Below are 17,836 nucleotides of genomic sequence, written 5' to 3' on the forward strand. Positions count from 1 at the left end.
CACACATGCCCTTGCTTGTGTGAAAAAAAGCACTTCGCTCCGTGTGTGCGCTGCTGATAGGCTGACAGATTGCACCTCCCCACTGCAAATGCGGGAAAGAGAAAAAAAAATGGAGATCTTCATTGTTCCTGCAGAGATCCATCCCCTGCCCCTCCCCCCGCCCCGCTGTACACTCAAACTGCGTATTAACATTAATTTTCATCATTACTGAGAAAAAATCCAGTTATGATTTTGGTGCACGAACAGTTATCGAACATAACCTCGAACAGCCGAATTTTTCTCAAATTGTTCGTGTTCGCCGACCGGCTCGAACACCGCCCAAAACAGCTCGAATTTGAGATTGGCGAACAGTTCGAGTAGAACAACGCTCATCTCTACTAATTAAGCTCTGAAACCTTGGTCAAAGTTATCTGAGCACACAAATCTCCAAGGGTGCCCAATCTTTTGCATCAGCCCATTTTCCTTTTTGCAATTTTTAAGATGTAAAAAATTACCATGTACATATATATATATATATATATATATATATATATATATATATATATATATATATATATATATATATATATATAATATTGCTCAAAAAAATAAAGGGAACACTTAAACAACAGAATATAACTCCATGTAAATCAAACTTCTGTGAAATCAAACTGTCCACTTAGGAAGCAACACTGATTGACAATCAATTTTACATGCTGTTGTGCAAATGGAATAGACAATAGATGGAAATTAATGGCAATCATCAAGACACACTTAATCAAGTAGTGGTTCTGCAGGTGGGGACCACAGACCACATCTCAGTACCAATGCTTTCTGGCTGATGTTTTGGTCACTTTTGAATGTTGGTTGTGCTTTCACACTTGTGGTAGCATGAGACGGAATCTACAACCCACAGAAGTTGCTCAGATAGTGCAGCTCACCCAGGATGGCACATCAATGCGAGCTGTGGCAAGAAGATTTGTCAGCGTAGTGTCCAGAGCCTGGAGGCGCTACTAGGAGACAGGCCAGTACACCAGGAGACATGGAGGGGGCTGTAGGAGGGCAACAACCCAGCAGTAGGACCACTACCTCCGCCTTTGTGCAAGGAGGAACAGGAGGAGCACTGCCAGAGCCCTGCAAAACGACCTCCAGCAGGCCACAAATGTGCATGTGTCTGCACAAATGGTTAGAAACCGACTCCATTAGGGTGGTATGAGGGCCCAATGTCCACAGATGGGGGTTGTGCTCATAGCCCAACACCGTGCAAGATGCTTGGCATTTGCCACAGAACACCAGGATTGGCAAAGTCGCCACTGGCGCCCTGTGCTCTTCACAGATGAAAGCAGGTTCACACTGAGCACATGTGACACACGTGTCAGAGTGTGGAGACGCCGTGGAGAGTGATCTCCTGCCTGCAACATCCTTCAGCATGACCGGTTTGGCAGAGGGTCAGTAATGGTGTGGAGTGGTATTTCTTTGGAGGGCCGCACAGCCCTCCATGTGCTCGCCGGAGGTAGCCTGACTGCCATTAGGTACCGAGAAGAGATCCTCAGACCCCTTGTGAGACCATATGCTGGTGCAGTTGGCCTTGGATTCCTCCTAATGCAGGACAATGCCAGACCTCATGTGGCTGGAGTGTGTCAGCAGTTCCTGCAAGATGAAGGCATTGAAGCTATTGACTGGCCCGTCCGTTCCCCAGACTTGAATCTGATTGAGCACATCTGGGACATCATGTCTCGCTCCATCCACCAATGTCACGTTGCACCACAGACTGTCCAGGAGTTGGCGGATGCTTTAGTCAAGGTCTGGGAGGAGATCCCACAGGAGACCATCTGCAACCTCATCAGGAGCATGCCCAGGCATTGTAGGGAGGTCATACAGGCACGTGGAGGCCACACACAATGCTGAGCTTCATTTTGACCTGTTTTAAGGACATTACATCAAAGTTGGATCAGCCTGTAGTGTGTTTTTCCACTTTAATTTTGGGAGTGACTCCAAATCCAGGCCTCCATTGGTTAATAAATTTGATTTCCATTGATGATTTTTGTGTGATTTTGTTGTCAGCACATTCAACTTTGTACAGAACAAAGTATTCAATGAGAATATTTCATTCATTCATATCTAGGATGTGTTATTTGAGTGTTTCCTTTATTTTTTTGAGCAGGTCAGTCAGTCTGAAAAATTGGGCAAACTTTGAATGTGTCCCCAAGTGCAATTGCAAAAACCATCAAGCGCTACAAAGAAACTGGCACACATGAGGACCGCCCCAGGAAAGGAAGACCAAGAGTCACCTCTGCTTCAGAGGATAAGTTTATCTGAGTCACCAGCCTCAGAAATCGCAGGTTAACAGCAGATGAGATTAGAGACCAGGTCAATGCCACAGAGAGTTCTAGCAGCAGACACATCTCTACAACAACTGTTAAGAGAAGACTTTGTGCAGCAGGCCTTCATGGTAAAATAGCTGCTAAGAAACCACTGCTAAGGACAGGCAACAAGCAGAAGAGACTTGTTTGGGCTAAAGAACACAAGGAATGGACATTAGACAGTGGAAATCTGTGCTTTGGTCTGATGAGTCCAAATTTGAGATATTTGGTTCCAACCACCGTGTCTTTGTGTGACGCAGAAAAGGTGAACGGATGGACTCTACATGCCTGGTTCCCACCGTGAAGCATGGAGGAGGAGGTGTGATGGTGTGGGGGTGCTTTGCTGGTGACACTGTTGGGCATTTATTCAAAAGTGAAGGCATACTGAACCAGCATGGCTACCACAGCATTCTAACAGTCTATTCAGTAGGACTATCAGCTGTGCATCCACCAGACTTCTGCACAATACAACTGATGGTCCCAACCCCATTTATAAGGCAAGAAATCCCACTTATTAAACCTGACAGGGCACACCTGTGAAGTGAAAACCATTTCAGGTGACTACCTCTTGAAGCTCATCAAGAGAATGCCAAGAGTGTGCAAAGCAACCATCAAAGCAAAAGGTGAGTATTTTGAAGAACCTAGAATATAAGACATATTTTCAGTAGTTTCACACTTTTTTGCTAAATATATAATTCCACATGTGTTAATTCATAGTTTTGATACCTTCAGTGTGAATGTACAATTTTCAAAGTCATGAAAATACAGAAAAATCTTTAAATGAGAAGGTGTGTCCAAACTTTTGGTCTGTACTGTATATATATATAATTTTTTTTCTTTTTTTTATCTTTTTTTGCCTAAAAGACAAAGGAAATAATCATTAACTTTGGGCCTTTTACAGATCTTTTAATCTTCAACTTGCTTAACTGTTCACAATAACAGTAATTTTGACCAGGGATGCCTAAACTTTTAGATGCCACTGTAGTTGGATCAGGAAAGTGAGAGTCAAATACTAGTAGAACTGCTCAGGAAACTGCTGTTGTGAGGGGGGTAATTCTGATTATACAAGAGTGACAACAGCCTATCAGGAGCTGAGAAGGGGGTGAGGGGGGTGAGCAAACTGATGCATAGAAATAAATGAGCTAGAGAGAGGTGGCTGGGACATTATGAATTAATTCCTGTCCTAGAATGTAACTACTGTGTACACTTGGCTAGACTCTGGTGGCCAAGCTTTTTGCAAAGAAGCTGAACACTGTAAGATAAAAGCTCTTACAGAAGGAGAGTGATGGCAGATAGAAAAAGCAAGTCTATTGCAAGCTTGCTTATTTTCATGCTAACAAGTTAAAGCAAATGTAATAACATAATGCCCCTTTAAGTCTTCCCATCCCCCTACGCGCTACATAAGTGAACTCTAGTTCTATGTATTAGTGGTAATGTAACAGATTTTGCATTGGAGTTCAGGAGTTTCAAGTATGCATTTGTGTTCAAAACCTTTAAGATAAATGTCTGCCCAAAGAACCTACTTGTCAAGCTCATCAACTGGTGTACCAGAGCCTCCAAGTCCGCAGTAGCATCCATAGCCGTTGTATTCATCCAGGGGACGGCTGTCTGGTATTATGCACTTTATTATTTTTCTAAATTGTATGAGATTTCTAGACTGAGGTCGACCTGAAACTAAAGTGACTGTAGAAAAACATATTTTTAGGGTGGCAACAACAATATGAATTCTGGTATTAGAGAAAACATCACTAAATATATACATTAGGGTCGGGAACATTAAAAAATTTTACTTGCTAGCCAATTTTTGTTGCAAAAAATGTGATACCAATATTCAAAATCTGTGTATGGATAAAAAAAATGTATATACATGGATTTATTTATCAACAATTCTCCTATGACCATGAGATCTATACTGAGAAATTTTAATTTTGTAGCAATTTCTTTTGTATAATATGCAAGAGATGAAATTCATAGGAACAATAGTAGGGAAAACAATATATGTCATATATCAGTCACACACATTCAATAGTAAACTCCTACCATATATTGGGACTAATTGTCATGCCAATCACCGTAACAACAATAGCAAGCAAAGACACCTAAGAAAATCGATCCTGAGGCCATAATATCTAAAACTACAATAAGCTTTATTAGTATAATCAATCACGGGAAATGGAAGTGAACAAAGCACAGTGGAAATGGCTATGCATAAGGACGTGCAGCAGTGAAGATACATAGTAAAATCAGTAGGTTCAAGAGTGTAAATTATATATATATATATATATATATATATATATATATATATATACACCCTCTACATATCAAAGAATGAATATAAAAATCAAAATGAGAAATGTATAAATATGCTATAATACGATGTGTCACTCTTAGGGGTAATGTGAAACCACAAATATGTGCATGGCTATTTGTACCCACACACTAGCCTATAATTATAAGGCGAATTCATACCACAAACACTGGTCCACATGTATACCCATATAAGTAAAAGCTTACCTATGTCAAACAGACACCTGAAAGCGGTGACCGAGTAGAGGGGATGGACGTATACTCCAAGCTGTCTCGCGGCCTCCCCAAAGCGCATTTCAGAACACCCTTTGTCAGGGGGCATGGTTTTGAGAAATTTTAATTTTGTAGCAATTACTTTTGTAAGATATGCAAGGTAGGGGTCAGCTGGATTAGAAAAATATTTTTTTCTCAGATTTCCCCAACAATGACATCATCACAAGTTGTTCCATTTCAGACACCTCGGTAACAGTTATACTTTTTGGATGAATCTGGCAGCAAGTGTTTAATTCCCCTGCTGCACCATCACACTTGAATTAGACATTTCCTTTCTGTTCTGAAGAAACTACACTACCAAGTGCTAAAATTACTAAACTCCTACATCTATACACTATGTGTACATAAAGTGGGGAAAATAAGTATTTGATACACTGCCGATTTTGCAAGTTTTTCCACCTTCAAAGAATGGTCTGTAATTTTTATCGAAGGTACTCTTCAATTGTGAGAGGCAGAATCTTAAAAAAATACAGAAAATCACATTGTATGATTTTAAAATAATTAAATTGCATTTTATTGCATGAAGTAAGTATTCACCTACTAACCAGCAAGAATTCTGGCTCTCATAGACCTGTTAGTTTTTGAGTGCTACTCTGCACTCATTACCTGTATTAATTGCACTTGTTTGAGCTACTAACCCGTATAAAAGACACCTGTCCACACACTCCACCATGACAAAGACCAAAAACTGTCCAAGGACACCAGGGACAAAATTGTAGACCTGCACAAGGCTGGGATGGGCTACAGGACAATAGGCAAGCAGCTTGGTAAGAAGGCAACAACTGTTGGCACAATCATTAGAAAATGGGACAAATACAGGATGATTGTCAATCTTCCTCAGTCTGGGGCTCCATGCAAGATCTTGCCTTGTGGGGTAAGGATGATTCTGATAAAGGTTAGGAATCAGCCCGGAACTACATGGGAGGACCTGGTCAATGACCTAAAGAAAACTGAGACCACAGTTGTGACACACCGGAGCGTAGGGTGGATGGGAACCCTTTAGTATGCTGGGCATGGGTTGGATCCTCTCTGGTCCCCGGATAACACGGTCTGTGGTGGCCATGTCCGATGACTGGCATTGCGGAGGCACATTAAATGTGAGGCACACGGCTGAAGGAATGAGGGTTCAACGTTGTTTTCCGCTGTCCCCTCATGATTGTTTGTGAAGTGTCAACGTTCCCCATGGTGTTTTGGTGAGGAGGCAGACAGGGATTAGCAAGAGATTTGGAGTGAGAGAGATATTGAAGCCAGGAGACTTTGGTAAAAAGGTAAAACAGATGATAACTTTACTCTTGCTGTCACATGTGTGTCAGGTTCAACAGACAGTCATACTGGATCTGGCTGTAGAAAATCAATGCGCTTGGCCTTGCAAACACCTTTTTGTTCCTTTCATCATCCCTCTCTCTCTAGGGCCCAGCGGTGATCCTCACCTTGCTTGGGGATTATACCTTTTAGGACCCAGCGGATCTCCACCTTCTGCTGCTAATTAACACACCCTTGCTAGATCCTTAAATATACTCAGTTTCTCCAGAGAGTTGCTGGTGACAGAAAATTCCTCTGTTCAGATCTGGAATTCTAGCAGTTGGCTAGATTCTTCTTGGAGTTCCCTTGTGGATTGTATTTGTGATCTCTCTGGTGTCTCCTCCAAGCTAAGTTTATCCCCTTGTCTGTTTCCCTTGATTGTCTTTAGTTGCAGTGGGGCTGACTAGAGCTCACTCCTCCCGCTCCCTACCTAGGGCCTAGATTTAGTTTCAGCCAGACCTAAGGTATTCTGCTTGGCGATAGGTGCGGAATCTATTTAGGGATGATAGGGAAGTCAGGATGTTGTTAGATCTGCTTAGGGGTCTCCACTCTCTATTTCCCTAGTTGCAGGGCTTTCTCCCTTTTCCCGTATGCTGGGTTCTTCCCATACACAGGAACATTTTATTGGGGTCTGTCCCTCGGTTCCTAAGCAAAACAGAACATCTCATCTGGAACTTGTTTAACCCTTGGTAGTGTGGGGTTGGATAATCAGGGGTGTGTTTGTCTTCAACATGCAGTTCTCAGTTTTTAATGATGGCAGAGGTGGTGTTAGAGAGCAGGACTGAGAAAATCTCTGTTTTTGGACAGTGGAGCTGGAGTCAGCATGGTTGATGCTGGGTTTGTGAGAACTCATGGGCTTACATGCTGTACGTTAATGCCAAAAGGAAGAACCAGGTGATGGCGCTATCTTTGCCACCAAGTGAGATCAAGGTGCAAGAACTTCAGGTTGCTCGTAAGTGAAAAAATTTTTTTTTTTAATTAATCACATTAATATAAAACAATAAAACCTATATACACAACGCGTTTCGGCTGTTTACAGCCTTCTTCAGGTGTATGGAAAAAATTAACTTGACCCTTCTTTTATAGCCCTTTGCCAGAGTGAGAGAGGGAGGGGTTACAAAAAGAGGAAGAGGAGGAGTGTTTCATCCTGCATTCAGAGTGAGGATGGAAGGGTTACAAAAAGAGGAAGAGGAGGAGTGTTTCATCCTGCATTCTCTTTGTGGGATACTCCTGTCTCAGGATTCAATCCTACCTCACCAGGTCGGCCGCAGTCCTTTGCAAATTCATCCATACTACAAGCGGGAGTTGTGCCTCTGCTTGCACAACCGCATCAGGTGAGCAATTTCCTATAGATACTCCCCCTTTTAATTGATCAAATCTTACAACGCTTAGATAGCGCCACGTTTTTTCTCCTTTAGGAAATCTATTATCGTTCACATGCTGTACATTAACTAAGCCCATTCCTATTTATGCTATCGACTCAGCGCCACTTTTTCAGAGATGTCTGACTCAGATTGTACATAATATAAGACTGAGGGTTGGGTCTTTTCATTTTGAAGTAATTCCTTGTTGTTTCCTGGAGGGCCTTCCCACTCAGGTTGTATTGGGTCTACCCTGGTTGGTGAAACATAAACCGGAAGTGGAATGTGGAGATTACACACCCTTACTGGATCCTTAAATACACTCAGTTTCTCCAGAGAGTTGCTGGGGATAGTAAATTCCTCTGTTCAGGTCTGGAATTCTAGCAGTCGGCTAGATTCTTCTTGGAGTTCCTATGTGGATTGTAGTCATGATCTCTCTGGTGTCTTCTAAAAGCTAAGTTTCTAGCAGTCGGCTAGATTCTTCTTGGAGTTTCTTTGTGGACTGTAGTCATGATCTCTCTGGTGTCTTCTAAAAGTTAAGTTTACCCCCTTGTCTGTTTCCCTTGTTTGTCTTTAGTTGCAATGGGCCTGACTAGAGCTCACCACTCCCCCGCCCTACCTAGGGCCTAGATTTAGGTTCAGCCAGGGCTAGTGTATCTTGCTCGGTGATAGGTTCGAAACCTATTTAGAGACAATAGGGGAGTCAGGGTGTCGTTAGATCTGCTTAGGCGTCCTCACTCTCCCTTTTCCTAGTTGCAGGGCCCCCCCCCTTTTCCCGTACGCTGGGTTCTTCCCATATCTAGCATGACACTTGCACAGCAAAAGGGATAAACAGCAGGAGAGGGTTACAGTACAGGCAATCATGAACTGATATTAAAACAATTCCATATTACAGACAACATGTGGCAGGAGAGGCAGAGTAATGGGTAACAATTAAAGAGTGATTTCACTAAATCCCTTCAGGTTTCTAATGTCTGGTGTCCAGTACTGATGCTATATAGTTTTCTAGCATAATCTATCCATGCTAGGCCTCATTTGACATGGGAACAGCATAGGAAAAACCCCTAGAAGCATTTCTGACTCCCAGGTCACTGCTGTGAATAATGTTGTGAGAGGTATTACGCCACTTTTACGGACTCACAATAAAATAATCAAAAACGAAACCAAAATGGATTTTCCTGGGAAATATGTTAAGGAACATCCTTTCCAGGGTAATGACTTGTATATAAGGCAAAATAAATAACCAAAAACAAAAATACTCCACCACACCTTGAGCTATGTTCATAAGAAGCGTTTTTGATGCATTTTTACACTTTTGCATTGTTTTCAACCGTGAGAAATGCATTCACCAGGAAATGTCATTTTAACATTTTACAACCTTATCTGGCCACGTGGTGTGTGACACATCTTCAGACACATTCTGTTTCATTTATGAAGGAGGGACACTAAAAGTCACACAGCCTATTTTTTAGGGCCATCAGGCGGCCTTTACTATTCTTATAGGGCCAGCAGTCAACCCTCACTATTCTTAGAGAGCCATCAGCTGGCTATTCTTTGTTGTTCCCATTACTAAAGAGTGGGTCTAATATATTGTTATTGGGTATGCAGTGAATGGCAGAGCTGCCGAAAATTTGGACGCACCCCAATACCCTTTTGAAGAGACTTAGAGGAGGGCCTCCTGAAAACAATGTTCCTATTATTTGGAAGTGGGTCTCCCATTGTGTTTGCCTATGCAGTGAATGCAAGGGCAGCCCAAAATTGGCGAGGCACTCCAATTTCTATTAGAAGAGAAGTAGAGGGCCTCATGAAAAAATGTTCCCATTATTAGGAAGTGGGTTTACCATAGTGTTGGCCTATGCAGTGAATGCAAGGGCTGCCAAAAATTGGGAGCCACTCCAATGCACCTTGGAAAAGATGTGGAGGCGGGCCTCATAAAAAAATGTTCCCATTAGAAAGAAGCGGGTCTCCTATACTTGTAATGCCCATGCACTAAGTGTATGGGCTGACAAACATTTACCCCTGGGGGGTATACATAAACATACTGTATAAAAAATTTTTATTTACGGGCATCATAAACACCCTTTAAAAAAATCATATGGGTGTTGCATCACGGACCACGGTCACCCTGGTGATATGGTGGTTGAGAATGAGGAGAAGGAGGAGGACAAGAGCAAATAGCCAAAATCAGGAAGCGTATACCTATGTGTGGGTTTGAATAGGTGCAGGGGAATACACCTCCCAATAAAAGACTTGAATTTGAGTTTATGTAACGCTGCTATCATTCAGTGGTATTGAGAAGTCTGGCCCAATCCAGCCCTTGTTCATTTTTATAAGAGTCAGCCTGTCAGCATTTTCAGTTGACAGGCGAATGCGCTTATCAGTTATAATTCCACCAGCAGCACTAAAAACCTGCTCTGATAAAACGCTAGCGGCAGAGCAGGCCAGAACCTCCAAGGTGTAGAGAGGCAGTTCATTCCACATGTCCAGCTTGGATACCCAATAATTATAATGCACAGAGGAATCACGGAGGATGTTGGTACGGTCGTGTTATGCACACGCCCGGACTGACTGGCGTGTGCGGGTGTTGTGGTTCCACTGGACCATGGACCGGAGAGTGCCTGGAGGGGCGTGACTAAGTATCTGGCCGATCCGACCAAGGTGGCACGACGGCATACGACGCCAGTGCACCAGGGAGAAACCGGGCAGAGGGACCAGGTGCTACTCCAGGTCAAACTCCGGACACGGGGGTTGACCCACACTGGAATTACTGGAACAGGCAGGTTAGGCTGGCACAGACTGGTGGATGTAAGCAAACACGGCAGGTATGCAGAGGGGTGGATACAGGCGAGTATGCAGGCAGGGAGGTACTGGCCGAAAGGACGGGCTGGAGCACAGAAAGGTTAAGACCCAGTACAGACTGGGTCACAGAACCGCAGATGCGGTAGACAACCACAGCAGAGAGGGAACGCCCAAAGCGGTGGGCAAGAACAGAGCAGGACGGGGCTGCAGGAGCAGCGAGCACAAGCAGGGCAGGACAGGACTGCCGGAACAGCGGGCAGAAGCAGGGCAGGACAGGACTGCCGGAGCAGCGGGCAGAAGCAGGGCAGGACAGGACTGCCGGAGCAGTGAGCAAAAGGGTAAGAGCGGAGCAAGGCTGCCGGAGCAGTGAGCAAGGAGTCAGAGCAGGACGGACAGGGCTCTGTTCACACGGAACAGACAGGAAGGGAAAGGCAGAGCCAGATACCCACAGGGTACTTGCAGTGAAGTAGCGAGGGGACCACAAACTCACAAACGGGAGTTCAGAGACAACAAGCAGGAGTTAGGTACGAGTTCAGACTCTGCAGAAAAAGGAAAGGAACGGACATAGAGGCAAAACAGGTAAAGGATAGGAGAGATTTCAGACTGGAACTGAGTGTACGGAAGAGACCGACACTGCAGCGGGATACAGGAGCGGGTCTGGGAATACGGCCCCCAGAGAGGCGGGACGAACAGGCAAGGAGCGTGTTCAGACAGGACAGACAAGATACAGGAACGGATCTAGGTAATCGGCCCCTAGAAGGCGGGAGGAACAGGCTAGGAGCGTGTTCAGACAGGCCTGGAAATACAGCCTCCAGGAAAGGCAGCAGGCAAGAGTACACAGACAGGACTCAGTTCAGACACGGGAACTGATACCGCAAGGCAGGAGACATAGACAAGACTCAGTTCAGACACGGGAACAGATACTGCAAGACAGGAGAAATAGACAGGACTCAGTTCAGACAGGAACAGATACCGCAAGACAGGGACACAAACAGGACTCTGTTCAGACGGGAACAGATACCGCAAGGCACAGACAGGCAGATCTAGGAATACGGCCCCTAGAAGGCGAAAGAACAGGCAAGAAGCGTGTTCACAAGAACAGACCACAGTTCAGACACAGAACTGGAAAACAGGCTGGAAAACAGGCAGGAAAACAGGATAGGACCTGGCATGTCAGAGACAAAAAGCCGACTGACAGGACACAATGCTCAGGCGCCATCTTGAGGAAGAAGGTGGTATAAATACCCAAAGATGGACAGCAATAGGCTGAAGGTGCAACAGGGGCGTGTCCGCAGCAGGTTCAAGAAACAGGAAGTTCAGCGGGCGTCGCCCTATGCAGCCAAAACAGACAAACAGACAGCAAGGAGGGAAGCCAGAGAGACATTCTGGACTGGAGATCAAGTGCGCGCTCTTGCACAGTGGGAGATGGACCACCATGCAAGGACGCCGCCAGGTATGTTACAGGTCGGCAAGGTACACCCTCACCATCTTCGCAAACTTTGCACTCCTTGTGAGAGTACCTCGCGCTTCAGGGCCTGTGCGATGGAAGGGTCTGAGAAAACTCTCCCAGAACCTTAACAGTGTTCCCCTGCCTCTGCTGGACTGGAGTTGTGTTTTTCTTGCCTTAACTCCTTGATTGTCCAACGAACTGTGACCTCTGCCGCCAGCGTTTTCAGATGGGAATTTTTTTAATAGTTCCGCAACAAGGGCCTTCTGGTACTGCCCCATTTATGTAGACCTGTCTGCCTCAGGAATAAGAGATATAAAGTTCTCCTTGTAACGTGGGTCTAGAAGTATCATCAACCAGTCCTGACTGTCACCCAAAATTTTGAGAATGCGAGGGTCACGGGAAAGGCAGCGTAACATAAACTCAGCCATGCGAGCCAGACTGCTAACAGGCAAGACTTCCGTGTCCTCACCAAGAGGATGACTGACCATGCTCTCCTCCTCCTCCTCTCTGTCCTCAGGCCTCCCACACTGAACCGACGATATGACAGGTAGTACTGTCTAAAGTGCATGAAACTAGCTCCTGTTCTTCCTCCTCCTCCATTGTCCCCAAATCCACATTAGGATGAGATGAGGCTGGGCTGTGTGTAATCACCCTGTATGGTTCCTTGCTCCATCTCATCGTACTCTGCCTGCAATGCATACTCTTTGATTGTGAGCAGAGAGCGTTTCAGAAGACAGAGAAGCGAGATGGTGGCGCTAATTATGGCATCATCGCCACTTACCATCTTGGTGGAGTCCTCAATCTTTTGGAGGATGGTACAGATGTCTGACATCCATGTCCACTCCTGAGGTCTTATGTGTGGAGTCTGAACTGAATAACAACGGCCTTGTTGATGCTGGTAGTCAACAACTGCCCTCTTCTGCTCACAAAATCCTTCCCAACATCTGCAGTGTAGAGTTCCAATGTATGGGGACATCACACACCAGTCTGTGAGCCGGAAGCAGCAAATGCTGCTGAAGCATGGCAAGGGCGGCAGAAGCTGTAATTGACTTTCTAAAATGGGCACACAGGCGGCATACTTTGACAAGCAAATCTGGCAGCTCCAGGTAGGTTTTGAGAAACTGTTGAACCACGAGGTTAAGCACATGGGCCAGGCATGGTACATGTGTGAGCTCGCCTCGCCTCACCTCAGAGCCGCCACCAGGTTCTGGCTATTGTAACACATGACCATGCCTGGCTGTAGGTTCAGTGGTGTGAGCCACAGATCTGCCTGCTCTTTCAGAGCTGTCCACAACTCTTCAAGATTGTGCGTTTGTCACCTAAGCATTTTAGCTTCAGCACAGCCTGTTGCCGCTTGGCTGAGGCACTGCTGCAGTGCTTCCAGCTTGTGACTGATGTGGTCATTTCGGAGATGGAAGCTGAAGAGGAGGAGGAGGATGAGGTGCAGGAGCTGTAGACTGTGGGGCAACCCTGATTGACTTGGGTCCACAATTCTCGGGGTCGGGATGATGTGTTCCGTTCCAAAGTCTGACTGCGTCCCGGCTTCCACTAAGTTAACCCAGTGTGCCGTCAGCGAGATGTACCGTCCTGCCCACAAGCACTTGTCCACCTGTCCGTGGTTAGGTGGACTTTCCCATTAAATGCATTGTTGAGGGCACAGCTAATGTTGTGGGATGCGTGTTTGTGTAATGCGGGGACGGCACACCAGGAGAAATAGTGGCGGCTGGGGATCGAGTACCGAGAGACCAACGCCGCCATCAGGTTGCGGAAGACTTCCGTCTCCATGAGCCTAAAAGGCAACTTTTCGAGCGCAAGCAGTCACGAAATGTGGGAATTTAGTAGTGTGGCCTGTGGGGCGTTGGCTGCGCATTTGCGCTTCCGTTCCAAGGACAGGGGAATGAACAACTGAACGTTGCACTCGGACAAGGACGTGCTTGCTGATGGTGCTAGTTGAGAGTGTGCAATGACAGGTGCAGGGCAGGAGGCATCTTTGCATGCACCATGGACAGGGGATTGGCTTGCATGCACAAAAGCGGAAGAAGCAGTGCTACCATCCGCAGACACTGTTCCTGGACCCTGGGGTTCAGCCCACAAAGTCGGGTGCTTTGCTGCCATGTGCCTGATCATGCTGGTGGTGGTCAGGCTGGTAGTTTTGCTACCCCTACTGATGCTGGCCTGGCAGATGGTGCAAATGGCCTTTTTGGGGTTATCAGCAGAGTCTTTAAAAAACAACCAGAATCGGGAAGACCTAACAGTTGTACTGGCAACTTCTGTCGTGTTGGTGTTACGGGGAACGGTTGCCTGCCTTCAGTCTACTGCTTCTTCCTGCCTGTTGGGGTGCTCTGCCTCCCTCCCGCTGTGTGCTGCTGCCCTCGCTCTGCATGTCCTCCTGCCAAATTGGGTCAGTTACTATATCATTCACCACCTCGTCTTCGACTTCCGCACCCTGGTCCTCCTACTGACTTTCTGGCAATTGTATCTCATCATTGTCCACCCTTTGTGACACTTTCCCACCGTCACCTTTGTATGACCGTGGCTGCTCAATATTTGGGCATTGCTACATGCGATGTCTACTTGCCCCTCTTCAAGTGGACCAGGTCCGAATCTATAAATGGAAAAGTGAACAGCTCTTCAGAGTGTCCAAGTGTGGAATCAGTTGTCTCCAGGCACTCGGCATGGTGGGAGGAAGGAGGATCACGGTGAGGAATATGCGGTCCAGACTCACGGCTACTGAGACTTGACCATGTGGAAGACAGGGTGGTGGTGGTGGCTAAGTGACTGGAAGTATTATCTGCTATCCAACCAATTACCTTTTCACACTGCTCTGTGTTCAATAGTGGTGTTCTGCGGTCCCCTATTAATTGGGACAGGAAGGTCAGGCGAAAAGATGTGGGTGTTTGTTGTGGCACAATTTCATCTTGCCCATGGCCTCGGTCTCTGTATGCACCATCACCATCAAGTCCAGTTCCCCGTCCCTTGCCACGCGTCTTGCCCATTTTAAATGGAGGACAATATCTTCCACGCTCTCTACAAATGGCTGAATTTGGAGCGAACTTATATGTGATCCATGTGACGGACAAACCACAGTTTTAAATAGCTGGCCTGTAGGTAACTATTTTTAACAGCAAACTGATGTCAATAACTTCACTGACACATTGCAACAAAATTTCAATGGAGGCCATAAATGGCAATATTTTCAGCGCCATTATATGTGATCCATGTGACGGAGAAAACACCGTTTTAAATAGCTGGATTTTTAGCGCTGTAATATGGAAAGGACCTGGCTGCATTCTGCAGTGCCAACAAGCAAATGGCGCAGAAAAACGGTGTTCTCTGGATTGCTTTTTAAGCAAATAATCAGGATTAAGATAAAAAAAAATTATTCCTGACCCATGATACCTGGGGCTATTTCTACAAATATCTCTAAAAGCACCAGCAGACAGAACTGGAATGGACCCTCTTGCTATGTGCACTGCAGTCTGCTATATACCTTGCCTGCCCGCTTAGCACTGATAACTCGGCAGCTTTATTAGTCCTCAGAAGGACTGTTAGTTGAGATGGATATGTAGAGAATCTTGTAGAATACCTACACTAACTAATAAACAACCAAATCTCTCCCTAGCTCAGCAGCACCTCTCCCTACACTGCCTGATTGCGGAGTAGACTGTGATGAGCACGGCGGCACCAGGTCTGATATAGACCTGATGACGCTGTGCGGCCAGCCAATCACTGTAATGCCACAACCAACTTGGCTGCGGCATTACAGTGTGTGGCAGACAATCCCTGCATGTTGATTGGCGCTATAAAGAGTGCCAAACATACAGGGAGGTAACCCGAGCTCTCGCCGAGCAACCCCAGAAATACTTTGCGAGCACAGAGTATCTCGAGCAGTGAGATGCTCCGGGGAGCACTGAGCAGTAGCGAGCATGCTCGCTCATCACTAGTAACCACCAAATGACCGAATGTAGATCCTGCGCTCTGGGCACACTTGCAACAGCAATAGACTTGTGTGTGCTCTTTAGAACCAGATGATCACTCACCCCAATTGGCAGATGTTGGTGCTCCCTCATGTTTTTCTCCTCAATTTAGCCTCTCCATTTGAATCCTGATAGGAACACAGGGGAAAGGTCCCCTACATGCTTGAATGTGGCTATTTAGTGGTGCTTGCTGAGCTTCTCTTCTTTACTCCCATTATGGACTCTCTCTTCCTCCTCTCTTCCTCATGTTCTCTACCTCTTCTTCACTCTAGCTCTCTCCAACAACCATATCTCTCAACTGGCTTCTGCTTCTGCTATCTAAACTATATTGTGTGTTACTTTTGTGTGCAATTTCCACCCACCAACTCTTCACTTGGCAACCTGCCTTGGTGACAATATTAACTGTTACTGTACAAACTAGTATGAAATGTGCTGAATCACTATAACATTAATATACATTGAAAGGGAATCTGTCACCCCCTGGGAGCTATCAGACCTCTACTATGGGCATACAGGGTATAGAAAGGTAAATCTATACATACCTGTATGGCCCATAGTAGAGGTTTGATTGCAGAGAAATTTGTTAACTCCGTTTTTCATAGGCTTGGCTTCCGGGGGACACCAAGCAGTCCGGGCCTATGTGCTTATTATTCCCCCAAATCCCTGCCTATATGCTTAATTATTATATCCCCCCCCTCCGCTGCACGCCACAGGGCCCTGTGACGTGCACTGTGCTCCCACTTGTGCCGGGCATGCGCAAAGCGCCGCTCGCATAGAGCACGCTTTGCTTCATCCCAGCCCGTCTCTCCATGCACTGTGCCGCAGGGTTCTATTGCGCAGGCGCTGGGGGGTCACTGTCACTTCCCGGCACCTGCGCAATAGAACGCTGCAGCACAGTGCACAGGCAGACGGGGCCGGGATGATTGATGATCAGTTGATTGATTGTTTAATGATTGATCAATCCGGGAAGACTATATCTAAAAAGATATATTACAGTTTCTTATTTATATGTGTACTATTGATTTATGAAAACAATTTAAATCACAGTTACAATTTAAAGGAATTGTTCATAAGATTAAAAATTGAAAACGAAAAAGTTTAAAAATCTTTTCCTTTCTCGAATGGCTTACCAGCTAGAAGCAGAGCCAGAGCTACCCAGGGTCTCATGATGGCATATGAGTCATGAACATTGGGACCCATCGATCTTATATCAGGTGGCGAACTTGGCACAGCGTAATGGAATAACGTGCGTAATGTGTCCTTGGATTTGAGTTCAGTGGGCAAGACTTGTCATGAACAGCTGTGCAGAACAGAACAATTCTTTTTATCTGTTCTGAATGAAGCAACATTTATTTTGGACTCAGTAACCACTTCAGTAGCAGTACACTAAAATTTCTACATGTCATGGGGTTAATAATATGTTATAAACGTTCAAGTTTCATCCATGTTGACAGCATCAAATACAAGAATAGAAGATAGGTTGATCATATTCACTCAGAAAATCTCCTTTTTGCTCCAAAGCAATAAACTGTTCTGATCTGATAACCATACGGGGCATTTGAGTACACTGAACTCATTAACATGTTCTGGCACTAGCTTGAAATACTAACAAGTCATGTTGCTAAGTTGTAAAATAATTTTGTAAGCACTGCAAAATTTTCTAGAAATGGTTTGACAACTATTTTTATTTTAGCGTTCTGACAATCCTAGACTAATTAAACTTTTTTTATATACTGTATTTAATTAGCCCTTATAAAAGCTTTATTTAATCAGTCTTTATAAAGTTATGAATTTTACTTGCTTCTTTCTGAAACACCATGCTGAAATTGCTGTCTTACCTGCCTAATTTGTGTTATTTTACAAGCTGTTTTGAACCGCTGCTCTGCTTTGGACGAAGTTCACCTGCACTGTGTCCAAACCGCTGCGTTGTACAGTAGAAGCACAGTGGATGGAATTTATAGAAATCCCATGTCCACTATGCTTCTATTTGCCATCGCGTAAACTCACCGGCGGCGCAGCTTTAGG

General features: G+C 45.3%; 1 protein-coding gene across 1 annotated transcript in view; it reads right to left on the reverse strand.

Moving 5' to 3' along the window:
• The window catches only part of LOC141174401 (phospholipase A2, minor isoenzyme-like), a 41,598-nt gene extending 24,550 nt beyond the window's left edge, over positions 1 to 17,048 (reverse strand). The window contains exons 1-2 of the mRNA XM_073659314.1: positions 16,942 to 17,048; positions 3,866 to 4,025 (exon numbers count right to left, since the gene is read on the reverse strand). Coding sequence (XP_073515415.1) covers positions 3,866 to 4,025; positions 16,942 to 17,011 — 230 coding nt within the window. The 5' untranslated portion in view covers positions 17,012 to 17,048. The remainder of the gene's footprint in view (positions 1 to 3,865; positions 4,026 to 16,941) is intronic.
• Between the last annotated feature and the right edge of the window lie 788 nt (positions 17,049 to 17,836).

This window comes from Phyllobates terribilis, unplaced genomic scaffold, assembly GCF_046119375.1.
Source record: "Phyllobates terribilis strain yellow unplaced genomic scaffold, ASM4611937v1 Scaffold_13__5_contigs__length_258822181, whole genome shotgun sequence".
NCBI lineage: Eukaryota > Metazoa > Chordata > Amphibia > Anura > Dendrobatidae > Phyllobates > Phyllobates terribilis.